The following is a 27,248-nucleotide window of genomic DNA, read 5'->3' as shown; positions in this document are numbered from 1 at the left end:
CAGTAAGTGCTCAGTAAATACGACTGAATGAATGAATGTCTACCAACTCTGTTGTAGTGTACTCTCCCGAGCTCTTAGTACAGTGCTCTGCACACAATAAGCCCTCAATAAATGCCACTTTCATTCATTTATTCAATCATATTTATTGAGCACTGACTGTGTGCAGAGCACTGTGCTAAGCGCTTGGGAAGTACAAGTTGGCAACATATAGAGACGGTCCCTACCCAACAGCGGGCTCACAGTCTAGAAGGGGAACGTTCAATCAATCACTGGTTGATTGATGGTAAGTACGGTTCGTGGGTGGCAGATGTCTCAGGAAATGGTTGTAATATCCGTGGAAAGCCGACATCTCTCAGTCCCACAGAAGGTGGCCACCACAACATTTCCACCAGGTCTGAAGCCGATACCCCAATGGCACCTCACCAGTGCAGTCTTCCGAAGGCCACGCCTCCTTTTTTAATTCATTTTTCCCCTGCCTTGCATGTTTTTGCATCCCCGGGCTACCTCGGTACAGAATTCAGGGACAACCTTCCGCTCTTCGCTGCCGGTGACAATCTTCAACCACACATAGAGAGACACTGCAGGCTACAACACAACCTCAGTTTTCTTCAGGTATAGTCAGTGTGTAGCTCTTTCCTAATTCGCACAGTGGTTGGCAATCGTTTACATTTTCTGCTTGTATACTGCGCACGGACATCGGCAAATAGGATCTCCTGCATGTTTGATTCAAAGACTTTTGATAATGCCCCACAGCCTGCTGAGGAGAAATAGTTTCCCAAAGAACTGGAAGCCCGTCCCACCACTATCTTTCATGACCTTACTGAATCACTAAGCAGGACTACGTGAAATAGGCTGCGTCAAACCGGTCCTGTTCAATGACCCTACTTTATTTCACCGGTGGGTTAAAACAGGGCACTTTCAATTCTAACAGAACCAAAGCGGAGGGCCTCAGGATCTCGACAGACTACTCAGGGGAGCCAAACATGCTTTGTGGCTGCCAGAGCTCAAGTATACAGTCGATGTCACATGTTTTCATATGGCTTACAAATAGTGCGTAAAGGTCTTGATGCTGTTCCCTGCTCTCCTCCTGTATCTGACGTGCAGTGAAGATCAGGTCTCTCGTACCACATTGTGATCTAAAAATACATCCCTGTGAATGGCCGACAGTAGTCTTCAGTAGCTGGGGCTCAAGAACTCTAGCTAGGATCTTGCCAACTAAGGACAGAGGCTAAGGCCATGTTCTTACATGTCGACAACTGGGTTTTTTTATGGTATCTGCGCTTACCATGCGCCAGGCACTGTACTAAGTGCTGGGGTAGATACAAGATAATTGTACCTTGAACGCAGCTGGATGCAGTTCCTGTCCTATTTAGGGCTCACAGTCTTAATCCCCATTTTGCAGATGAGGAAACAGAGAAGTTAAGTGACTTGCCCAAGGTCACACAGCGGACAAGTGGGGGAGCTGGGATTCGAACCCAAGTTCTCTGACTCTCAGGCCTGTGCTCTTTCCACTAAGCTACGCTGCTCTCAACTTTTCTATTCTGCATTTGGCTCGAACCTTGACAGTGAGAGACATATTACAATCCCTATAAAGTCGACCTCTACTTTGTAGTTATTTTCATAAACTTCATTACACTAAGCATTGTGCTCTCCCAAGCACTTAGAACAGTGTTCTACAAACAGAAAGGACTCAAAAAATTAAAAAAATGACAGATATGGACATAAATTCTGTGGGGGCTGGGAGGGAGGATGAATAAAGGGAGCAGTCAGGGTACGCAGAAGGGAGTGGGAGAAGAGAAAAAGAGGGCTTAGGGAAGGCCTCTTGGAGGAGACCTGTGGAATATGGGTCTATTTATTTTATTTGGTTTGTATGTTTTGTTTTGTTGTCCGTCTTCCCCCTTCTAGACTGTGAGCCCGCTGTTGGGTAGGGACCGTCTCTATATGTTGCTAACTTGTACTTCCCAAGTGCTTAGTACAGTGCTCTGTACACAGTAAGCGCTCAATAAATACGACTGAATGAATGAAAAAATGCGATTGAATGAATGAATGAATGAATGAGAGAACCTTCAGCAGAAATAGAGCTAACTCTTCCCAACTGTTCTGGGAAAGCATCCGACTCATTTTTTTAATTCATTCATTCATTCATTCGGTCGTATTTATTGAGCGCTTACTGTGTGCAGAGCACTGTACTAAGCACTTGGGAAGTACAAGTTGGCAACATAATGGTATTTGTTTAATGGTATTTTAATTCATCCATTCATTCAATCGCATTTATTGAGCGCTTACTGTGTGCAGAGCACTGGACTAAGCACCCGGGAAGTCCAAGTTGGCAACATGTAGAGACGGTCCCTACCCAACAGTGGGATCACAGTCTAGAAGGGGGTGACAGAGAACAAAACAAAACATATTAACAAAATAAAATAAATATGTACAAATAAAATGAGTAATAAATACGTACAAACATATATACATATATATATAGGTGCTGTGGGGAGGGGAAGGAGGTAAGGCAGGGGGGATGGGAGGAAGGAAGGAGGGGGCTCAGTGTGGGAAGGCCTCCTGGAGGAGGTGAGCTCTCAGTAGGGCTTTGAAGGGAGGAAGAGAGCGAGCTTGGCAGATGTGCAGAGGGAAGGCATGGATCCTGCTTAATCGTATTTGTTAAGCATTTACTACGTGTCAAACCCTGTTTGTTCTAAGCACTGGGATCGACACAAGCGAACTAGGTTGAAAACAGTTTCTGTCCTGCATGGGGCTCACAGTCTAAGTAGGAGAGAGACCAGGAGAACTGAGGCACAGAGATGTTAAGTGACTTGCCCAAAGTCACACAGTAAGCCACTGGCAGATCCGGAATTAGAACTCAGGTCCTCCGACTCCCAGGACCGGGCTCTTTCCACTAGGCCACGCTGCTTCAGTTGTCTTTTCTGGCATAAACTCGCTATCTATATTAAAACCAGGAAGGGCTTCGACTGAGGCCCTGTTGTTTTGTAGGGCACAACCACAATGCGAGTTCGAGAAATGGCCTGGGCCCAGGGGACAGGAAACCCTTGGGGAAGATGTTAATAGCTGCTTATAAAGTTAATAGGGATTGAAAGTTGGCATTACTATTCTTGAATCCTAGGTGACTCAAAGGGAAAGGCAACAAAGCCAGTTGCACAATGGGGGGAAAACCCTGCTGTTGTCTATTAATCATGTCACACCGTGTACAATCAGACTGCCTGATAAATAATAACGTTTTGAATGGCTGTGTCGTAGGAAGACAGAGGACTGTGCTCTTTAGAATTCATTATTTGAATTACTATCCCTGAGAGGATCTCAAGCAACAGAAGGGCAGAAAGGTTAATTCTACTAGCGCACAGAAAGAGCAGGTACTACCTGTCTGCCTTGGGCCACTACTCAGTCAACCAAGAAACAACATTTTTGGAACACCTATTGTGCGCAGAACACTGAGCACTATGTGCTTGCGAAAGTATGGCAAAATTACAAAGCAGGATCCATGCCTTCAAATATTACAATCTAGCAGGGAAGACAGTCAAATAAGTTACAGATAAAAGTAATAGAGTTCCCAGACTGAGCCCCCCTTTTCCTCTCCTCCTCCCCATCCCCCCGCCCTACCTCCTTCCCCCTCCACAGCACCTGTATATATGTTTGTACAGATTTATTACTCTATTTTACTTGTACATATTTACTATTCTATTTATTTTGTTAATGATGTGCACCTAGCTTTACTTCTATTTATTCTGATGACTTGACACCTGTCCACATGTTTCGTTTTGTTGTCTGTCTCCCCCTTTTAAACTGTGAGGCCGTTGTTAGGTAGGGACCGTCTCTATATGTTACCAACTTGTACTTCCCAAGCGCTTAGTACAGTGCTCTGCACACAGTAAGCACTCAATAAATACGACTAAATGAATGGAGTATAAAGATCTATACGCAAGTGCTGCGGGGACTGAGTGCTTAAGTGGGTTGGAAGGACTGAAGTGGCAGTTGGGGGATATAAAGTGGGGAGATTAATTGGGGAAGGACACCTGGAGGAGATTTCAGAAGAGTTTAGAAGGTGAGGAGATCCGGGGCCTGCCGGATTTGAAGAGGGAGGGAGTTCTTTCGGAAGGGAGGACACGAAAAAGAAGTCAGTGGTAGGACAGATGAGAATGAGGCACAGTTCCTCTGAGGAAGAGGAACTAAAGAGGAACAAAGAGTGTGAGTTGGAGGGTAGTGGAAGAAGAGAGTGGATAAGTTGGCAGCAGAAAACTGACTGAGGGTTTCAAAGCCAATGTTCAGAAGTTTCTGCCTGGAAAGGAATGGACAACTATCGGAGACTTAGAGGGAGGAGAGAAGATGTAACAGGATGCTCCTTGGACCCTCTTTTTAATTTCCTGTCTTTCTATCACCTAAACAAAGTTACTAAGTCTGAGCACTGGGGCCAGGAAACCCTGGAACCCCCTGCAGAGGGAAGATGTGACATCTACTCAAAGAGCGATAAGGATAAGGAACCACCATCTGCCTGGAATGAGTTAGGAGCAATCCTGCCTGATGTCCGGGTGATGGATTCGCTGACTCCTGAAGCTCTTTTCCACCTCTACAAAGAGAGAGAGAAGGGGAGGGAGCTGGGGAGAAGTCAGAGAGCCGTAACAGTAGGGAAGTAAATAATCAATCAATCAGTCATAATTATTGAGTGCTTACTTTGTGCAGAGCACTGTACTGAGCGCTTGGGAGAATACAACCTTAACAGAGTTGACCTAGGGAAAGCAAATGATACTACAAGAGTCAAGAGTAGAAAGGTGATCAGGTCAAGGAGGCTTCCGATGGTGTTTCGGAGAGCTGGAGGCGGTCATGTGTGATGGGTTCTATCACTCATCCACTCTGCACTAAGATTTGAGATCCAAGGGGGAGGAAATCGCTAAAGAAACTTCGGCCTGTCTCCTCCATTAAAGTGAAAGCTCCTTGAGGGCAGGGAACTTGTGTCTTGCCTCCGCCGCACTCTCTCAAGTACTCAGTAACACGCACAGCACTCAACCGATGCTCAATAACCACCAGCCACTGATGAGAAACGTTTTTAAGATTGGTCTGTGAACGACATGGAACTTCTCAGATACAGGTTTTGAGGATCCAGTAAAAGCAGGCAGCCACTGGTGGATACCCAGCTCAAGCTGCCCCCATCCCTGCAGCCCCGTCCACCGAGAAAACTGCCTGACCTCCTTTGCTTCTGCTCTTTTGACCGAATGGAACCACTTCCTCTTCCTTGTAAAGGCAATTCTGCGATACCTCTTTGTAAACTGAGGTTGGTGTCACCTCTGCTCCCACAAAACACGCCGGTCCAGGATTCATTTTCAGCCTCGGCCCCCTGGCTGCTCTGGCCTCAAGGCAACGTGGCCACACAGAAGGGACCCTCCACCCAAGCTGCAGTCGTCTGTGAGGGCGAAGAATTCATAACAATAATAGTAGGAATAATAACTGTGGTATTTGGTAAGCACGTACTATGTGCCAGGCACTGTACTAAGCGCAGGGCTGGATACAAGCAGATCGGTTGGACACGGTCCCTGTCCCTGATGGAGCTCACAGTCTTAAAGATGAGGTAACTGAGGCGCAGGGAAGTGAAGTGAATTGCCCAAAGCCACACAGCAGACAAGTGGAGGAGGCAGGATTAGAACCCAGGTCCGTCTGACTCGCAGGCCAGTGCTCTATTCACTCAGCGTGGCTCAGTGGAAAGAGCCCGTGCTTTGGAGTCAGAGATCATGGGTTCAAATCCTGACTTTGGGCAAGTCACTTCACTTCTCTGTGCCTCAATTATCTCATCTGTAAAATGGGGATTAAGACTGTGAGCCCCCCATGGGACACCCTGATCACCTTGTAACCTCCCCAGTGCTTAGAACAGTGCTTTGCACATAGTAAGCGCTTAATAAATGCCATCATCATCATCATTATTATTATTATTATAAATGCCACGCTGCTTCTCAGAGCTGGGGGCTCAACTCAGCACACTTTAGGTGGGAAGGCACAGCTGAAAGGACACAGTTCTACAAAGCTCCAGATGGCTCACAGCTCACTCTTGGGCCACTCCACACAGCCACTGCCTCATTTCATTTTGCTCAGCAAAATTTAATTCCGCATAAAAAGCTGCCCTCAACAAAGACATGTTTGCATTCAGGACTGTGAAGCCAAAGCAGTATTTTGTGGCTCTTTGGAATACCCTCAGCTTCCGTGGCTATCTCATGACCACTTCTCCTCTTAGAAAGCTACTCAAAACATCTCCTAGCCCTTCAGCCACACCGAGGAGTCTCCCCTCATTTCTCAGCTCCAGATCATCATCATCAACATCAATCGTATTTATTGAGCACTTACTGACGGCTCTGACTCTCCGGAAACACCCCAAATGAAAACCGAAAGGACTCGCACAAAGAAACCGCATTTTTAAGCTCGCTTCGTGGATAGAGCATGGACCCGAGAGTCGGAGGCCTTGGGTTCTAATCCTGCCACCGCCATTTGTCTGCTGTGTGAACTCAGGCACGTCACTTTGCTTCTCTGTGCCTCATTTCCCTCATCTGCAAAATGGGGATTCAATCTGCACTCAGTAAATGCTCAATAAATTCGACTGAATGAATACATGTTCTCCCTTTTACTTAGATTGTGAGCTCCATGTGGAACCTGATTATCTTGTATCTACTTTAGTGCTTAGTATAACGCTGGGCACATAGCAACGCTTAACAAATACCACTATTATCATTATTATTATGATGATTATTATTATTAATGACTTACAAGGCCCAAATGGAAATTTGCTACTTTCCCTTAAGGATTTGGACAGTTGGGCACTGTTCCTTCTTAACAAAAGGCAGTTTTCAGACTGGGAACATGGGGATTTATTCAGACTTAAGGAGCCAAGCTCAAACTGCCACCTTCTTCCTGCTACCATCTTGTGCGAGGGCATTTGATCGCAGAGAATGGGGTGTTAGAAGCAAGGGCACAGTCCGAAAGAGGCCCCTGCCATTCCATTTGTGGGGCTGCAGAGCTGGGACAACTGCAATGCTGCTCCTCTAGATTTAAAACAAAACAAAACAGCCCAATAGGAAGAATGGGTGTCCCCAAGGCTTGTACTTAGTACACAGTAAGTCAATAAATACCATTGATAGATTGATTTGAGGAAGTCTTAGGACTACCCAAGACAGAAACTCCTTACCATCAGCTTTAAGGCACTCAATCACCTTGTCCTCTCCTACTTCACCTATTCTCCTCACACTTTGCTCCTGTAATGCCCATTTACTCTCTGTACCTCAATGTCATCCATATTGCTCCCAACCTCTCGCCCAAATCCTGCTTTTGGCCTGGAATGCCCTCCCCCTCCTCATATCCAACAGACAATTACTCTCTCTCCCCCACATTCAAAGCCTTATTGAAGACACACCTCCTCCAAGAGGCCTTCCCTGACTAAGCCCTCTTTTCATTCAATCGTATTTATTGAGCGCTTACTGTGTGCAGAGCACTGTACTACGCGCTTGGGAAGTACAAGTTGGCAACATATAGAGACGGTCCCTACCCAACAGTGGGCTCATCACAGTCTCTTTTCCTTTCCTTCCACTCCCTTCCGTGTCACCCTGATTCGTACCCTTTATTCAGCCCCTCTCCCAGCCCCACTGCATTTATGTACGTATCCAAAATTTATTTATATTAATGTAGAAGCAGCATGGCATTGTGGATAGAGAGCACAGGCCTCGGAGTCAGAAGGCCATGAGTTCTAATCCCGGCTCCACTACTTAATGACGGCATTTATTAAGCGCTTACTATGTGCAAAGCACTGTTCAAAGCGCTGGGGAGGTAACAGGGTGATCAGGTTGTCCCACATGGGGCTCATAGTCTTCATCCCCATTTTACAGATGAGATAACCGAGGCACAGAGAAGTTAAGTGACTTGCCCAAAGTCACACAGCTGACAAGCGGCGGAGCCGGGATTCAAACCCATGACCCCTGACTCCAAAGCCCGGGCTCTTTCCACTGAGCCACGCTGCTTCTCCTGTCCCACTTGTCTGCTGTGGGACCTTGGGCGGGTCACTTCACTTCTCTGTGCCTCAGTTACCTCATCTGTAAAACGAGGATTGAGACTGTGAGCCCCGTGTGGGTCACGGACTGTGCCCAACTCAATTTGCTTGTATTTACCCTGGCGCTTAGTACAGTGCCTGGCACATAGTAAGCACTTAACAAATACCATTATTAATAATAATAGTAATGATAATAATAATGTCTGTCACCTCCTCTAGACTGTAAGCTTGTTGTGGGCAGGGAATATATGTATTATATTGTTATACTGTACTCTCCCAAGTGCTTATTACAATGCTCTGCACACAGTAAATACTCAATAAATATGATTGATTGATTGATTACCCAGGTCACCAAGATCCCATCCAGGGAGTTAGGAGATCAAGGCCCCATTAGGACAAAAACAAGGCAAGAGCTATCTGACGAAATGCACCAATTATAAATAGACCCCTACGATGAACATGTGCTGGGCCCCTAGAATTTATTCTGGGGAATATGATTTTCAGTTGATTCTGCCTTATGTTCAGAGTTGGCTTTGTTTAAAGGTAACCAAAAAAAAAAATGCTTTAGCCCTTGGGAATCCATCCCCTTCATCCTCAGTGTTTTGAACCCATCTGATCCCAGCTTAAATCAAAAGAAAATGGCTTAAATCAAATCGCCACGTCACGAGAAGACTGAAGGGAAGGAAATGATAAAGGTTCAGAACCAAACTCATCCCAAACTCTGAACAGGCGGTGTGTTCTACGGTTTCACAGGACGGCTCGCCTGCTCTTTGTTCTTAACTGGGTCACCGAAGGATCTTGGAGAAGGCTGTGTTGTGACCCAGTTCTGGGTGCCAATAATGTGTGACACATTGAGGTTCAGACGCTGAAAATCTAAATTTAACCTTGGTGCTGTTACAAAGGGCACACCCAAAGGGCTTCTACCCTGAGCAGTCGAAATCATGGGGTGGGCTCTCATGAGCGAGGCAGTTTAATCCTGGACGCCTCACACACTCTACGGCCGGGCCACCAGATGGTTCGTGCCCCTGCTAGAAAACAAGTTTCTTTTCTAAAAAAAACTGTATTAAGCACTTGTTGTGGGCAGGGAATGTGTCTGTTGTTGCATTGCACTCTCCCAAGTGCTTAGTACAGTGCTTTGCATGCAGTAAAGTGCTCAATAAATACAATTGAATAAATAAATGTTCCAGGCACTGCACTAAGTACTGGGGTAAGTACAAGATAATCATGTTGGAAACAGTCTCTGTCCCACATGGGGCTCACGATCTTAACCCCCATTTTATAGATCTATATCCCCCTCGTCCCCCTCTCCATCCCCCCATCTTACCTCCTTCCCTTCCCCACAGCACCTGTATATATGTATATATGTTTGTACATATTTATTACTCTATTTATTTATTTTACCTGTACATATCTATTCTATTTATTTTATTTTGTTAGTATGTTTGGTTTTGTTCTCTGTCTCCCCCTTTTAGACTGTGAGCCCACTGTTGGGTAGGGACTGTCTCTATATGTTGCCAACTTGGACTTCCCAAGCACTTAGTACAGTGCTCTGCACACAGTAAGCGCTCAATAAATACGATTGATGATGATGATAGGTGAGGTACTGAGGCACAGAGAACTGACCTGCCCAAGGTCACACAGCAGACAAATGACAGAACTGGGATTAGGACCCAGATCCTTCTGAATCCCAGACCGCTGCTCTATCCACTAGGCCATGCTGCTTCTCTGCACGGTTTTCCCCTCTGGAAAATATCCATGCCATCTTTCCTATTTCAGGCGGCACCAGATCATGCGTGAGGAAAGTGCAGATTGCTTATTTATCTCAGCGTGGCTATTCCCAGTGAGGCTGGAGGCACCTGATCACAGGGATTTGGGGCTGGCATTATTAGATGCTTCTTCTCATGACCTTATCCCCAACCAGGCATCTTTCCAGAACTGTGCATAAGTAAGAATTTCCTCCTTTGCTGAGAAAGGTCTCTGCAAGGAGCTGGCACACCAGCAGGCCTATAGTGTCTGCTCTTCACTGCCTTCATATGAATTAGCACCTCTAAAATGGCCTCAGTGCATCACTGAGGCTTTTATCCGCTCAATTTGGCCGCGTAGGCGGCTCAAGCATTATTGTGTCGGCCTGCTGGCCTGCCAGATTGTCCGGAATTGCATACTTTTTGGGGTGGGCCTCTGAGTTCAAATTTTTAATTCCGTAACCTTAACTGTGCCGTAGCAAGCTGCATCATCCAAAGGCACACGCTGGTCATGAAGTGCTCTGGCGAGCTAAGGTGCTAAGAGGTCTCCTGTGCTCACACAGCGGCTGCCCTAGCTTTTTTATCTGGGTTCTTTCCTTTTGGCTGGTCCAATCAATCAATCAATCGTATTTATTGAGCGCTTACTATGTGCAGAGCACTGTACTAAGCGCTTGGGAAGTACAAATTGGCAACACATAGAGACAGTCCCTACCCAACGGTGGGCTCACAGTCTAAAAGGGGGAGACAGAGAACAGAACCAAACATACTAACAAAATAAAATAAATAGAATAGATATGTACAAGTAAAATAAATAAATAGAGTAATAAATATGTACAAACATATATACATATATACAGGTGCTGTGGGGAAGGGAAGGAGGTAAGATGGGGGGATGGAGAGGGGGACGAGGGGGAGAGGGAGGAGGGGGAGATATCAGGTCCATCCTCCTGATATCTGGAGGGAAACACCAGAGCCGAAGGACAGGTTAGAGGCGGAAGCACCCTGACAATTTACAACCCCTGGTATTGAAAACAAAGCCTGAATATGTCCGGTGTCCTACAGATTACAATTCCCAATCAAAGGTGTGCACAATAGCTATGCACAAGGAGCTGGGTTGATTCTCCACCCCAAGGTGGCCTGGCCTCAGAAGATATAACTGGGGGACAAGGCCATAGCCAGGAAGGGGTTAACTGAACCACTTGTTCTGGGCCTACTGAATAACAATTGTGGTATTATCTGTTAAAATTTAAGCACTCACTATGTGCCAGGCACTGTACTAAGCTCTGGGCTGGATTCAAGCGAATCAGGTTGGACACAGTCCCTGTCCCACAGGAGGTTCACAGTTGTCATCCCCATTTTACAAATGAGGGAACTGAGGCCCAGAAAATGATGGTACTTGTGACGCGCTTGCTATAATAATAATAATGGCATTTATTAAGCGTTTACTATGTGCAAAGTGCACTGATCTAAGCACTGAGGCTACAAGGTGATCAGGTTGTCCCACGGGGGCTCACAGTCTTCAAGCGCTGGGGTGGATACAGGAAAAACGAGCTGGATATAGTTCCTATCCAATGTGAGGCTTACAGTCTCAAACCCCATTTTATGGATGAGATAACTGAGGCATGGAGAAGTGAAGGGACTTCCCCAAGGACACAGAGCAGACAGTTGGCAGAGCCAGGATTAGAACCCATGACCTTCTGACTCTCAGGCCTGTGCTCTAGCCACCGGCCTTACTGCTTCTCTATAATAATAATAATGGCATTTATTAAGCACTTACTATGTGCAAAGCACTGTTCTAAGCGCTGGGGAGGTTACAAGGTGATCAGGTTGCCCCACGGGGGGGCTCACAGTCTTAATCCCCATTTTTACAGATGAGGTAACTGAGGCACAGAGAAGTTAAAGTGACTTGCCCAAAGTCACACAGCTGACAACTGGCGGCGCCGGGGTTTGAACCCAGGACCTCTGACTTCAAAGCCCGGGCTCTTTCCACTGAGCCACGCTGCTTCTATACTCAGAGGGACCAATCCATCTCTGCAGCCATTTGAGTCATTCATTCACTCAATCGTATTTATTGAGCGCTTACTGTGAGCAGAGCACTGTACTAAGCACTTGGGAAGTCCAAGTTGGCAACATATAGAGATGGTCCTTACCCAACAGTGGGCTCACAGTCTAGAAACCTTTCAAACTCTGTAAAAGGCTGGGGCGGACAAGGCCACCTGCCTAGGAGACACCCCTGCACCTCACCTGAGAGTGTAGCAACTTGGGACAACTCAATAACAACTCCCCACCTGCACAGATAAGCTCCCAAATCTGCAACCTCAGAAGACTGTAAACCCACTGTGGGCAAGGACTGTGGCTCTTTATTACTATATTGTAATAATAATAATAATAATAAATATGGTATTTGTTAAGTGCTTCCTATGTGCCATGAACTGTTCTAGGCACTGGGGTGGAGCCAAGGTAATCAATCAATCAATCAATCAATCGTATTTATTGAGCGCTTACTGTGTGCAGAGCACCGGACTAGGCGCTTGGGAAGTCCAAGTTGGCAACATATAGAGACAGTCCCTACCCAACAGTGGGCTCACAGTCTAAAAGGGGGAGACAGAGAACAAAACCAAACATACTAACAAAATAAAATAAATAGAATAGATATGTACTAGTAAGCAGCGTGGCTCAGTGGAAAGAGCCTGGGCTTTGGAGTCAGAGGTCATGGGTTCAAATCCCGGCTCTGCCAACTGTCAGCTGTGTGACTTTGGGCGAGTCACTTAACTTCTCTGTGCCTCAGTTCCCTCATCTGCAAAACGGGGATGAAGACCGCGAGCCCCATGTGGGACAACCTGATCACCCTGTCACCTCCCCAGCGCTTAGAACAGTGCTTTGCACGTAGTAAGCGCCTAATCAATGCCATCATCATTATTATTATTAAGTAAAATAAATAAAGAAATGAGTTCATCAGGTTGTCCCATGTGGGGCTCACAGTCTTAATCCCCATTTTACAGATGGGACAACTCCTGGCTGCAGAGCACGCCCTAAGTGCCAGATTTCCAACCCAGACAGTGGGGGATCATCTCAGACTATCTGGCTAAAGTTCACAGTCACGGATTTTTGGCAGGACCCGGACTGATCCGGTTTGTGAAGCTGTTCTCCCTACTTTGTGTCTTCTATAATAATAATAATAATAATAATAATAATGGCATTTATTAAGCGCTTACTATGTGCAAAGCTCTGTTCAAAGCACTGGGGAGGTTACAAGGTGATCAGGCTGTCCCAGGGGGGACTCACAGTTTTAATCCCCGTTTTACAGATGAGGTAACTGAGGTACAGAGAAGTGAAGTGACTTGCCCAAAGTCACACAGCTGACAACTGGCAGAGTTGGAAGTTCTATCCAACCTAGCACTTAGGACAATGCTCTCCACACAGTGCGTGCTCAATAAATACGGTTGACTGACTTGACACGTGGTAAGGACTTAACAGATGCCATAATTATTACTGCTAATATCATTATCATGTGAGCAGGACACCAAGCAGAAAACACATGAGCACCTTACGGCAGCATTTGCGGCATGATTGTGGGGGGAAGGAGCCCACTTTTTAGACTGTGAGCCCACTGTTGGGTAGGGACTGTCTCTATATGTTGCCAATTTGTACTTCCCAAGCACCTAGTACAGTGCTCTGCACATAGTAAGCGCTCAATAAATACGATTGATGATGATGAAGGAGGGGGACAGGTGTCACCTCTATGGCGTGGTTACTCCATAACAACAGAATTTTTCCTCCACACACTTTTCTCCCCTTGGATAATTAGTGCCTTTTGCTCCCTCCTGCTTTTCCCTCCTCATTTCATCCATAGGCAACCTGCCTCGTCTTGCCTGCAGTGACATCTACTGATAAACACCCTACTGCTGAACCACAGAGTTTCCTCATTCATTCATTCATTCAATCGTATTTATTGAGCACTTACTGTGTGCACAGAACTGGACTAAGCGCTTGGGAAGTACAAATTGGCAACATATAGAGATGGTCCCTACCCTACAGTGGGTTCCTCACTGTACTGAAGCTCAACACCTCTAAAAGGGGAGTCAGATTCCTACTGCGGAATCTAGCTGGGCAGCACCCCCCCCCCCCCCCCCCCCCCCCCCCCCCCCCCCCCCGACCACCACCACCACAAAAGCCCCATAAGAATGAAATGAGCATTTTAAATGCTATGGACATTTACTCCCCTCCTCAAAAAACTCCAGTGGCTTCCAGTCAACCTACATATCAGGCAAAAACTCCTCACTCTCGGCTTCAAGGCTGTCCATCCCCTCGCCCCCTCCTACCTCACCTCCCGTCTCTCCTTCTACAGCCCAGCCCACATCCTCCGCTCCTCTGCCGCTAACCTCCTCACTGTGCTTCGTTCTCACCTGTCCCGCCATCGACCCCTGGCCCACGTCCTCCCCCTGGCCTGGAATGCCCTCCCTCCGCACATCCGCCAAGCTAGCTCTCTTCCTCCCTTCAAAGCCTTACTGAGCGCTCACCTCCTCCAGGAGGCCTTCCCATACTGATCCCCCTTTTTCCTCTCCTCCTCCCCATCCCCCCCGCCCTACCTCCTTCCCCTCCCCACAGCACCTGTATATATGTTTGTACAGATTTATCACTCTATTTTACTTGTACATATTTACTATTCTATTTATTTTGTTAATAATGTGCATCTAGCTTTATTTCTATTTGTCCTGATGACTTGACACCTGTCCACATGTTTTGTTTCGTTCTCTGTCTCCCCCTTCTAGACTGTGAGCCCGTTGTTGGGTAGGGACCGTCTCTATATGTTGCCAACTTGCACTTCCCAAGCACTTAGTCCAGTGCTCTGCACACAGTAAGTGCTCAATAAATTCAATTGAATGAATGAATTTTAAGAACAAATTTGGCCCTTCTGCTCCCCCATGTCAGACAGTGAAGTGCTTTGCTCTGCTTGAGTGGTGGCTTTTCCCTTCGAAAGAAAAGATGCTAGAAGGTGGCTAGAACTGGGTCTTCTTTCATTCATTCACTCATTCAGTCACATTTATTGAGTGCTTACTATGTGCAAAGCTCTGTAATAAGCACCTGGGAGAGTACAATGTAACAACACATTCCCTTCATATTAACTACCATGGGCTGTTTGAAAACAAGTCAGATTTCCCTTCAGGCCATGGGAGGGTGGTTGCTGGGCCTTCTCTGGGCCTCAGTTACCTCATCTGTAAAATGGGGATTAAGACTGTGATCCCCCCCATGGGACAACCTGATCACCTTGTAAACTCCCCAGTGCTAAGACTGTGAGCCCCTCCATGGGACAACCTGATCACCTTGTAAACTCCCCAGTGCTTAGAATAGTGCTTAGCACATAGTAAGCACTTAATAAATGCCATCATCATTATTACTATTATTACTCTTCATCACCCTCTGCTCCACCCAATGCATATATGTATATATGTTTGTAAGTATTTATTAGAGAAGCAGCGTGGCTCAGTGGAAAGAGCTCGGGCTTTGGAGTCAGAGGTTATGGGTTCAAATCCCGGCTCCGCCAATTGTCAGTTGTGTGACTTTGGGCAAGTCATTTAACTTCTCTGGACCTCAGTTACCTCATCTGTAAAATGGGGATTAAGACTGTGAGCCCCCCATGGGACAACCTGATCACCTTGTAACCTCCCCAGTTCTTAGAACAGCGCTTTGCACGTAGTAAGCATTTAATAAATGCCATCATTATTATTATTATTATTAATCTATTTATTTATTTATTTATTTGTACATATTTACTCTATTTTATTTTGTTAATATGTTTTGTTTCATTGTCTGTCTCCCCCTTCTAGACTGTGAGCCCGCTGTGGGGTAGGGACCATCTCTATATGTTGCCAACTTGTAATAATAATAATAATAATAATAATAATGGCATTTATTAAGTGCTTACTATGTGCAAAGCACCGTTCTAAGTGCTGGGAAGGTTACAAGGTGATCAGGTTGTCCCACGGGGGGCTCACAGTCTTCATCCCCATTTTATAGATGAGGTAACTAAGGCACAGAGAAGTGAAGTGACTTGCCCAAAGTCACACAGCTGACAACTGGCGGAGCCGGGATGTGAACGCCTGACCTCTGACTCCAAAGCCCGTGCTCTTTCCACTGAGCCGCGCTGCTTCTCCTGTACTTGTACTTCCCAAGCGCTTAGTACAGTGCTCTGCACACAGTAAGCGCTCAATAAATACGATTGAATGCATGAATTTCAATCCCCCAGGTGGCTCCCCCCTCCAGCCAGATGTTTCGAAAAGGTCAAATGGGTGCACTGCTACTTTTAGCCGTATTATACTTTAGCTGTGACTCTACTTTTCTTTCTCTGGGACCATACGGGACCATCTCTATATGTTGCCGACTTGTACTTCCCAAGCGCTTAGTACTGCTGTGCACACAGTAAGCGCTCAATAAATACGATTGAATGAATGAATGAAGACGGGCAGAGTGATTGGATGGCTGAAATTGGGGCTCCGCTCCTCACGGGCACAACCCTACAAAATCCCAGCCACACCCAATAAATAAATCAATCAAACAATGGTTTTTATTGTGTGTTTACTATATGCAGACCACTGAACTAAGCGCTTGGGAATCAGCGGACACATTCCCTGGCCGCAATGAGCTTCCATCTCCTGGCCTGGCAGCTCTCTTGCCCATGGGACTGAGCTAGTCATGCAGGCCTCCATATAAAGATACATTTCTGTTCCCTGTCCCTTACCTGCTATGAATGATCAATTTGTACTTCCCAAACGCTTAGTACAGTGCTCTGCACACAGTAAGCGCTCAATAAATATGATTGATGATAATCCGGACCAACATTTTAGTGATAAAAGAAACGGAAAAGGCATGTTTTCCTACTTCACCTTCACGGTTTCCCCAAACGATAAATATGGGAAGCAGCGGGGCCTAGTGGAAAGAGCACGAGCCTGGGAGTTGGAAGGACCTGGGTTCTAATCCCAGCTCTGCCCCTTGTCTGCTGTGGGACCTTGAGTAAGTCACTTAATTTCTCTGTGCCTCAGTTACCTCATCTGTAAAATGGGGATTAAGACTGTGAGGCCCCCCCATGGGACAACCTGATCACCTTGTAACTTCCCCAGCGCTTAGAACAGTGCTTTGCACGTAGTAAGCGCTTAATAAATGCCGCCATTATTATTATTATTATTATTATTCCAGGCCAGGGGAAGGACATGGGCCGGGGGTCGACGGCGGGACAGGCGAGAACGAGGCACGGTGAGGATATTAGCGGCAGAGGAGTGGAGGGTGCGGGCTGGGCTGGAGAAGGACAGAAGGGAGGTGAGGTAGGAGGGGGCGAGGTGATGGACAGCCTTGAAGCAGAGATTGAGGAGTTTTTGCTTGGTTCGTAGGTTGACAGGCAACCACTGGAGATTTTTGAGGAGGGGAGTGTCATGCCCAGGGCATTTCTGTACAAAGATAATCCGGGCAGCAGAGTGAAGTGTAGACTGAAGAGGGGAGAGACAGGATGATGGGAGATCAGAGAGGAGGCTGATGCAATAATCCAGTCAGGACAGGATGAGAGATTGAACCAGCAAGGTAGCGGTTTGGATGGAGAGGAAAGGGCGGATCTTGGCGATGTTGTGGAGGTGAGACGAATTGGATGTGTGAGAGCGGAGTCGAGGATGACACCAAGGTTGGGGCTCACATGGGGCTCACGGTCTCAATCCCCACTGTACACATTAGGTAACTGAGGCACAGGGACGTGAAGTGATTTGCCCGAGGCCACACCACAGGAAAGTGGCGGAGTCAAGATTAAAACCCAGGTCTTTCGGACTCCCGGGCCCCTGCTCACTCTTTGGGTTATAAACAAGAAGAGTCATAGAGGCTCTTTAGCCCTGACAAAAGGAGACTCCCAGAGCCCCTGTTCCCATTGTGGAGGCCTGACCTCCCGCAAGGGTGTGACTCCTGAAGTCACCCTATCCGCTTGGTCGCAGAGGCTGGCGGATGGAAAGCTGATATTCTGGATTTAGCCTGCTGCGGAGCAGGCTGAGACTTGCTGCCATCATTCTCTAGACTGTATGCTCAAGAGGGGCAGGGAGCCTACCTGCTAATTCTGTTGTACTGCACTCTCCCAAGTGCTTAGGACGGTGTTCTGCACATAGTAAGCACTCAATAAATACCACTGATTGATTCCAGAGGAGAGAGATCCAGGAAATAGGGCAGATATTAACCTCTGAGGCTCTGTCCTGGGGGATTCTGGGAAGAAACGATGCTACGGCTTAAGCAGGAGGTACAATTACCATTTCCATCCCACCCCCTTTCCAAGAGGTGTATCCTTCTGATCCCCTTCAGAAACTTGACCAAATTCTCTTCCCTCACTGCAGTGGTAGTGTCTGGTGTTAACACTGAGCTCACCTCCTCCAGGAGGCCTTCCCAGACTGAGCCCCCTCCTTCCTCTCCCCCTCCTCCCCCTCTCCATCCCCCCGGCCTTACCTCCCTCTATTTATTCATTTATTTTACTTGTACATATCTATTCTATATATTTTATTTTGTTAGTATGTTTGGTTTTGTTCTCTGTCTCCCCTTTCTAGACTGTGAGCCCACTGTTGGGTAGGGACTGCCTCTACATGTTGCCAACTTGTACTTCCCAAGCACTTAGTACAGTGCTCTGCACACAGTAAGCGCTCAATAAATACGATTGATTGATTGATTCCCTTCCCCACAGCACCTGTATGTATGTATATATGTTTGTACGTATTTATTACTCTATTTATTTTACTTGTACATATTTATTCTATCTATTTTATTCTGTTAATATGTTTTGTTCTCTGTCTCCCCCTTCTAGACTGTGAGCCCACTGTTGGGTAGGGACCATCTCTATATGTTGCCAAACTGTACTCCCCAAGCGCTTAGTACAGTGCTCTGCACACAGTAAGCGCTCAATAAATACGATTGAATGAATGAATGAACACGTTTCAGAAATCAGTCTGAGGTCGACGCTTTCTTCTAGTCTGTCTCTGCAGAAGGAGGGCAGGGAAGACAGGGAATGAGGGACGCCTTGCTTGACTGAGACAGCAGAGGAAAACCCTAAAGGGGACACTAATGGCAAAGGAAGCCACAACCCCGTGTGATTTCCAGAGGCAGGGTAGCCAGCCCTCGCCGTGGAGTGGCGGCCCTAGACTGAAGAAGTTTTGCGGGTGGGGCTTACCACGTTCCAGAAAAGGGGATTAAAGATGATGCAGAGGACCGCAGCCGCAAAGTTGAAATCTGCCAGATCGACATAGCCGAGCAGTTTGGTCATACCGAAAGGATCCACCTGAAAGGAAGAGAGCCAAGTTATAGCGGGGACACCAGGAGTCAAGTTTGCCATTGCTCACAAATGCTCGTCGGGGGCCGGGCGAAGCAGCGTGGCTCAGTGGAAAGAGCTTGGGCTTTGGAGTCAGAGGTCACGGGTTCAAATCCTGACTCCGCCACTTGTCAGCTGTGTGACTTTGGGCAAGTCACTTCAATCAATCAATCGTATTTATTGAGTGCTTACTGTGTGCACAGCACTGTACTAAGTGCTCGGGAAGCACAGGTTGGCAACATATAGAGACGGTCCCTACCCAACAGTGGGCTCACAGTCTCACTTCTCTGGGCCTCAGTTCCCTCATCTGGAAAACGGGGATGAAGACTGTGAGCCCCCGGTGGGACAACCTGATCACCTTGTAACCCCCCCAGCGCTTAGAACAGTGCTTTGCACATAGTAAGCTCTTAATAAATGCCATTATTATTATTATTATGTCTGGTGGCTTATGGAGAGCTGGAGGCTGTTCCTTGACACTCCCCTCTAGGATCCTCCATTCTTTTTGGGAGGTTGTGTCAGCAGTCAACTTTACTCTCACTAGAGCTGCAGGCCCAGTCAGCTGGGCACTGCCTGGTCATCCTTCCCCCTATAATCCCGAGGGGCTTGATTTCAGAGGCGGAGACATACTTGCTCAATTTCCCAAATGCATGCACTCCTTTTACAAATGGGATGTGCCACGTCTGGGCTTCTAAGATCTGTTTTGTTAGGCTGTTTGGGTTACTTCTTACATAAAAGCCTAGGTCTGTCTGTCTTTTACTGACACTTTTCCCAACTCTCAGCCAGTTAAAAGACCACTGGGCTAGGACCCCTGGGTATCATCATCACCATCAATCGTATTTATTGAGCGCTTACTGTGTGCAGAGCACTGTACTAAGCGCTTGGGAAGTACAAGTTGGCAACATATAGAGACAGTCCCTACCCAACAGTGGGCTCACAGCTCTTTCCACAATTCACCGTTTGGCTTTGGGCAAATCACTTCTCTGTGTCTCCATTTCCTCCCCAATAAAATGGGGACACTTGCTCCAACCCCTCTTGACTTCACTGGGTAGGAGAAAAACTGAGACTTTAGATAGGGAAGTGTTTAGATGTCTGGAGAGGAAAGGTGCTCTAGGAATAGGATAATAATAGTATTACTATTATAATTATTTTCTTATTCTTGAAGTTAGCCCTGCTGTTGGCCCATTGGACAAAGCATGGCTGTAGGTGTCAATCTTTGGATTCACTCATTCATTCAATCGTATTTATTGAGCACTTACCATGTGCAGAGCACTGTACTAAGCGCTTGGGAAGTACAAGTCGGCAACATATAGAGACGGTCCCTACCCAACAACGGACTCACAGTCTAGAAGGGGAAGATAGACAACAAAACAAAACATGCAGACAGGTGTCATGTCTCCTTCTGCCTGGCCTCAGGGCCCTATTCTTCCTTCTTCAAGTGGGGAATTGTTAGTTCAATCAATCAATCAATCATATTTATTGAGTGCTTCCTGTGTGCAGGGCACTGTACTAAGTGCTTGGGAGAGTACAGTATAGTAGAGTTGGTAGACACATTCCCTGCCCACAACGAGCTCACAGTCTAGAGTGGGCTAGTTGGGGCTATACCTTCAGGGGTGAAGGCTTCTGACCAAAGAACCTACTATTTCCCTAATGCCTAGTCTACCTGTATATATGAATATACGTTTGTACATATTTATTACTCTATTTTACTTGTACATATTTATTCTATTTTATTTTGTTAATATGTTTTGTTTTGTCTGTCTCCCCCCGTCTAGACTGTGAGCCCGCTGTTGGGTAGGGACCGTCTCTATATGCTGCCAACTTGTACTTCCCAAGTGCTTAGTACAGTGCTCTACACACAGTAAGCGCTCAATAAATACGATTGAATGAATGAATTCTAAAGTGCCTCCCCACTGTAGACTGCAAACTACTCAGCATTCATTCATTCATTCAATCATATTTATTGAGTGCTTACTGTGTGCACAGCACTGGACTAAGCGCTTGGGAAGTACAAGTTGGCAACATATAGAGATGGTCCCTACCCAACAGTGGGCTCACAGTCATTCATTAATTCATTCATTCAATCGTATTTATTGAGCGCTTACTGTGTGCAGAGCACTGGACTAAGCGCTTGGGAAGTACAAGTTGACAACATATAGAGACGGTCCCTACCCAACAGTGGGCTCACAGTCATGCCCATCACCTCTGTATTGTAATAATAACTGTGGTATGTTAGGGACTTACTTTGTGCCAAGCACTGCACTAAACACTGAGGTAGATACAAGATAATCTGGTCCCTTATGGGGCTTGCAGTCCAGGTAGGCACGAGAACAGGTGCAGAGTCACCAATTTACAGATAAGAAACTGAGGTGCAGAGAGGTTATGTGACTTGCTCAAGGTCACACAGCAGGTATGTGGCAGAGCTGGGATTAGAACCCAGGTCCTCTGACTCCCAGGCTTTTGCTCTTCCCACTATGCCACACTACTCCTCAAATGCTCCCAAGTGCTCAGTACAGTGTAATGCACACAGTCCGAACTCAGTAATACCACTGATTGATTAAGGACAGTCCACAGGTGGCCAGGCCAAGCAGAAATCCTGAAAAATAGCTAATATAGGTGGCGAAGACTACAGAAGCTACCAAGGCAATAATAATAATAATAATGGATGGCATTTATTAAGCACTTACTATGTGCAAAGCACTGTTCTAAGCGCTGGGGGGGGTTACATGGTGATCAGGTTGTCCCACGGGGGGCTCACAGTCTTCATCCCCATTTTACAGATGAGGTCACTGAGGCCCAGAGAAGTGACTTGCCCAAAGTCACAGAGCTGACAATTGGCGGAGCCAGGATTTGAACCCGTGACTGCTGACTCCAAAGCCCGGGCTCTTTCCACTGAGCCATGAGGCACAAGGGTACAGTATCACTACTCTGTCATGGCCACTAAATTTGGTACTGCAGGTAAAAAAAAAAACACAACTTTTGTGCACTTTGAAATGTGCTGCACAAGCCACTAGTACTATAATCAATTCCTCTGTGCTAATTCTTGGGCCTGAAGTCCCAATTCTCAGGCTCGATAGGAGACTTCAAAATCATTCTCAAACTACACTGGGATGGGGGTGGCGGAGAAGCCAGTTAGGGAGCATTTGACATTACTACAGATTGCAGAGCATATATGATTTACCTTTATATAGCTGTAATTCATTTATTTATTTAAGTATATGAATGTCTGTCGTGCCCTCTAGACTGTGAGCTCATTGTTGGCAGTAATGTGTCTGTTGTTATATTGTAATAATAATAATAATGGCACTTCTAGACTGTGAGCCCACTGTTGGGTAGGGACCGTCTCTATATGTTGCCAACTTGTACTTCCCAAGCACTTAGTACAGTGCTCTGCACACAGTAAGCGCTCAATAAATACGATTGATTGATTTGTTAAGCACTTACTATGTGCAAAGCACTGTTCTAAGCACTGGGGGATACAAGGGGCTCAAGTTGTCCCACGTGGGGCTCACAGTCTTCATCCCCATTGTACAGATGAGGTAACTGAGGCACAGAGAAGTTAAGAGGCTTGCCCAAGGTCACACAGCAGACAAGTGGCAGAGTCGGGATTCGAACCCTTGACCTTTGACTCCCAAGCCCGTGCTCTTTCCACTGAGCCACACTGCTTCTCCTGTACTCTCCCAAGTGCTTAGTACGGTGCTTTGCACAACGTAAGTGCTCAATAAATATGGATGAATGAACTGTAAACTCCTTGCAGGCAGGGATCATGACTGCTTAAAATAGTCCTCTGCACAGGGATCACAAACTCTGTTATATTACACTTTCTCAAGTGCTTAGAACAGTCCTTTGCACAGAGTGCTCAATAAATACCGCCGACTGACGGAGATTATACTACAAACTCACCGAAGAAACCCTACTTTCTCCTTCCTTGGCAACCCCTTTGAACTCCTCAAAAATTCATTGGCTTCTTGGGGCACCTAGAAGAGAAGTTTCCTGAGGGCTGGGCTTTCTATCCACCAGGTATGGGGTCTAAAACCCAGTAAAATCTCCACAAAGGCTAAAGATGATCCCGATTTTGACTCTCCTGCTTGCTTCCCAACCTTTTCCAGCTCATAGGCTTAGTGGCCCTGAAGCTGTTTGGCACACAAGATTCTGATGGATCAATTTCTGTTCTGCCTTTAGACTGATCAGTTAATCAATCGTATTTATTGAGCGCTTACTGTGTGCACAGCACTGGACTAAGCACTTGGGAAGTACAAATTGGGTACAAGTACAAGTACTCAAACGAGCTCAGCCTGAACATTCAGCATCTGCTGGTCCCGTGAAGTTCCAATATTGCCCTGGAAATGCGGCATTCAAATGGAAAAAGGGAAGCACAGTAGCAGGGATTGAGTAAATATTAATTTTATCCTACTTTAAAATTCAGTTGGTTTTAAATCTCTTGTCAATTTCTCTTGTCAATTTAAATCTCTTGTCAATCTCTTGGACAATTCAGCGAGTCCAGCTACCCGATAAGGGAAGTGTATAACTGTAACAAGGATTTAGGTGCATGATGATATTTCTGTTTAACTGAAATCATCTCCCCCTTCTAGACTGTGAGCCTGTTGTTGGGTAGGGAGCGTCTCTATATGTTGCCGACTGGTACTTCCCAAGCGCTTAGTACAGTGCTCTGCACACAGTAAGCGCTCAATAAATACGATTGAATGAATGTTCCAAATGTAAAAAAAAAAAATCCCAGTAAGAACGAGGAAGCTTGGAAGAAGCCTGTTTGCCAGAGGGCACGTCCTAGCCTAGCACTTAAAATACTTATCCTCCCTGAACCTCTCTCCAACCGGAGTCAGCATTTGGCCTACGGGAAAAGTTGTGGTAAACGGAAGCGTAGGCGCATTTGGTGAAAGGAATTTATTAATTCAAACTCCACTCTTGGCCCTCATCTGCTCGGGGAAAACTGAATTTTAGGTGCCAATATTCCTTCCCCACAGAAGCCACACCAAAGTTTTGGGAACCAACTGTGACTTAGTCTCTCCAGGAATGCCTACATCAGAGCATTTGTCTGACTGACGGTGATTTCTGCCCTCTCCATCTCTATGCTGCCATCTCAGGGAAGGAGCGGCAGAAGAATCAATCAAATAATCATATTTACTGAGCGCCTATTGTGTGCGGAACACTGTACTAAGCACTTGAAAAGCAAGTGGGCCTGCCCGCCACTTGTCTGCTGTGTGACCCTGGGCAGGTCACAACTTCTGTGCCTCAGTTACCTCATCTGTAAAACGGGGATTAAGCCTGTGAACTCCATGTCAGACATGAACGTTGTCCAACCTGCTACCATGAAGCTACCCTAGCACTTAATATAGTACACACAGTAAATGCTTAACAACGCCTTAAAAAATAGAAAAAAAATTGTTAAAAGTACTCAAAAGAATACAATCTAACAGAGGTGCTCTGCACACAGTAAGCACTCAATAAATACGACTGAATGAACGTGTTCCCTGTCCACAAGAAGCTTACAGTTTAGAGGAGGAGTTTACAGTGCAGACCAATTTCAAAAGGTGTTTTTTTATGTTCTCTGGCTACCACTGGAGATGCTGTAAAGATCTTTAAAATCCATGGTATTCCCTGAAAGTTTTCCATCTGCCATCAGGATTCATTCATTCATTCGATCGTATTTATTGAGCGCCTACTGTGTGCAGAGCACTGTACTAAGCGCTTGAGAAGTGCAAGTTGGCAACATATAGAGATGGTCCCTACCCAACAACGGGCTCACAGTCTAGAAGGGGGAAACAACAGTCTAGAAGGGGGATCCTAGGCCAATATAATCAGTTGCACTTGACTTTGGATAGCTCTGAGCAATTCAAGAGGTGAGAAGCAACACGCTTCCGATGGAAGTACAGTGCTCTGCACATAGTAAGCGCTCAATAAATACGATTGATGATGATGATGATGGAACGTGGCATATTTTGGGACATACGTGGCCCCAACTGGTTAATGAACACCTTTGTGCCTGGGGACTCTGTTCTTGCACTTCTGGGATGCATGGTTGGATTTCAACACTCAGGAGAGCTGGCCAGTGCAGCCTGGGCTTTGTTTTTACAGTGTCTTTCAGCTGGGAAATCACAAATATTGACAGTTGTTTGTAAATGGCGAAATATCCAACCCACGGAGGGATCTGGGTCTGCTGGGAGGCCAGGAAGGGATTTTCTTCAGCGGGTGAGGAAGGCCGGACTTTACAAGAAGTCCAGAAACGTCTAGCTCATCTAAACCATTCGCCGATGGAGCCTGGGTGAGGGCCTGGCTTGGTATCAATCCACCGATTCCTCAGTGGCATTTACTGAGTGCTTACTGTGTGCAGAGCGCTTGGGAAAGTACAGTACAACAAAGGTGGCAAAGCTCCCACAGGAGGTTTAAACCCTCGGATTGTGAGTTCGGGCCACATTTCCCCCGCCCATTCCTCAGGTCTTGCATCTTGAAGAACCTGTTGTGGGCAGGGACTATAAGTCTGCTCTATTGTTGTGTTGTACTCTCCCAAGCACTTAGAACAGTGCTCCTCACACAGTATGCGCTCAATACATACAACTGATCAGTTGACCGGGGTGCGATGATCTGATTCTCACTGATGATGCAGTTGTGTCTGCTCCTGGATGACGGAGGGGCAGGCCGAGAGCGAGGATACCTCAGTAGCAGGGGGAGACCTTGATCATTTCCCAATCACTCATTGCACTGGTGACGGCCTGGATTCCCAGGCAACGTGGGCTCATCCAGGCCATTAAAACTACTGCCTTAGGAAATCGGGAAAGGGGGAGAGCGTGAAATACGCGTTTGCTGTCGTTCCAGCTGGAGGAGAGGGCACTAAGGGCATGTGACCGGCAGAGGTGAAGTGAGCCCAGGGGATCGACCTGAGGGGCCCTCTGATACACACACACACACAAAAAAAAACCCCTTTTTGGCTCTGGCAGTGCCCTGATCTAAATACCTCCCTGTCCATTCACCCACACTCTTCATTCCTTTCAAGCTAAATACCTCCCTGTCCATTCACCCACGCTCTTCATTCCTTTCAAGCTAACCTACTCACTAGGCCTCGGTTTCATCTCTCCCGCCATTCCCCCAGCCCAGAACTCCCTCCCTGCTCAAATCTCCCACATTCGACCTTTCCCCATTGTCAGAGCGCTTTTGAAAGTTCATTTCCTACAGGGAATCGTCCTGATTGACTTCTCTCCTCCCCGGGTTATATTCCCCAGTGTGAGAGCTCAACTCCTCCAGGAGGCCTTCCCAGACTGAGCCCCCTTTGTCCTCTCCTTCTCCCCATCCCCCCCCACCCTACCTCCTTCCCTTCCCCACAGCCCCTGTATATCATCATCAATCGTATTTATTGAGCACTTACTGTGTGCAGAGCACTCTACTAAGCGCTTGGGAAGTACAAGTTGGCAACATATAGAGACAGTGGGCTCATAATAATAATAATAATAATGATGGTATTTATTAACTGCTTACTATGTGCACAGCACTGTTCTAAGCGCTAGGAAGGTTACAAGGTGATCAGGTTGCCCCACGGGGGACTCACAGTCTTAATCTCCATTTTACAGATGAGGGAACTGAGGCACAGAGAAGTTAAGTGACTGGCCCAAAGTCACACAGCTGACAATTGGCAGAGCCGGGGTCCGAACCCATGACCTCTGACTCCAAAGCCCGGGCTCTTTCCACTGAGCCACAGTGCTTTGTTTGTATAGATTTATTACTCAATTTATTTTACTTGTACATATTTACTATTCTATTTATTTTGTTAATGATGTGCATCTAGCTTTAATTCTATTTGTCCTGACGACTTGACACCTGTCCACATGGTTTGTTTTGCTGTCTGTCTCCCCCTTCTAGACCGTGAGCCCGTTGTTGGGTAGGGACCATCTCTATATGTTGCCAACTTGTTCTTCCCAAGCGCTTAGTACAGTGCTCTGCACACATTAAGTGCTCAATGAATACGATTGAATGAATTACATGTACACTTCTGTGCTAACTAGATTTGTATAACGTACACACCCTATTACATATGTGTTTATTCATCTACATATCCGTTTTCCTTTCTCTTCTCCTACTGGTAAGTTATTTTATGTCGCCCTTTCTCTTTACACCGTAAACTCCTTGAGGGCAAGGATCACATCTTGTA

At 46.5% G+C, this 27,248-nt stretch overlaps 1 protein-coding gene across 7 annotated transcripts in view; it reads right to left on the bottom strand.

Moving 5' to 3' along the window:
• The window catches only part of PEMT (phosphatidylethanolamine N-methyltransferase), a 204,611-nt gene that overhangs the window by 157,772 nt on the left and 19,591 nt on the right, over positions 1–27,248 (bottom strand). For 6 of the 7 annotated variants that reach the window (XM_038763877.1, XM_038763878.1, XM_038763880.1 and 3 more), the window contains exon 2: positions 18,956–19,063. In XM_038763877.1, the coding sequence (XP_038619805.1) occupies positions 18,956–19,048 (93 nt within the window). In that variant the 5' untranslated portion in view covers positions 19,049–19,063. Of the gene's footprint in view, positions 1–18,955; positions 19,064–25,661; positions 25,820–27,248 lie in introns of those variants that run through there. The other variant, XM_038763879.1, reaches the window with a different exon arrangement.

This window comes from Tachyglossus aculeatus, chromosome 21, assembly GCF_015852505.1.
Source record: "Tachyglossus aculeatus isolate mTacAcu1 chromosome 21, mTacAcu1.pri, whole genome shotgun sequence".
Classification (NCBI taxonomy): Eukaryota; Metazoa; Chordata; class Mammalia; order Monotremata; family Tachyglossidae; genus Tachyglossus; species Tachyglossus aculeatus.
Note: the sequence above shows the minus strand (reverse complement) of the source record. Positions and strands in the feature narration are given on the sequence as shown.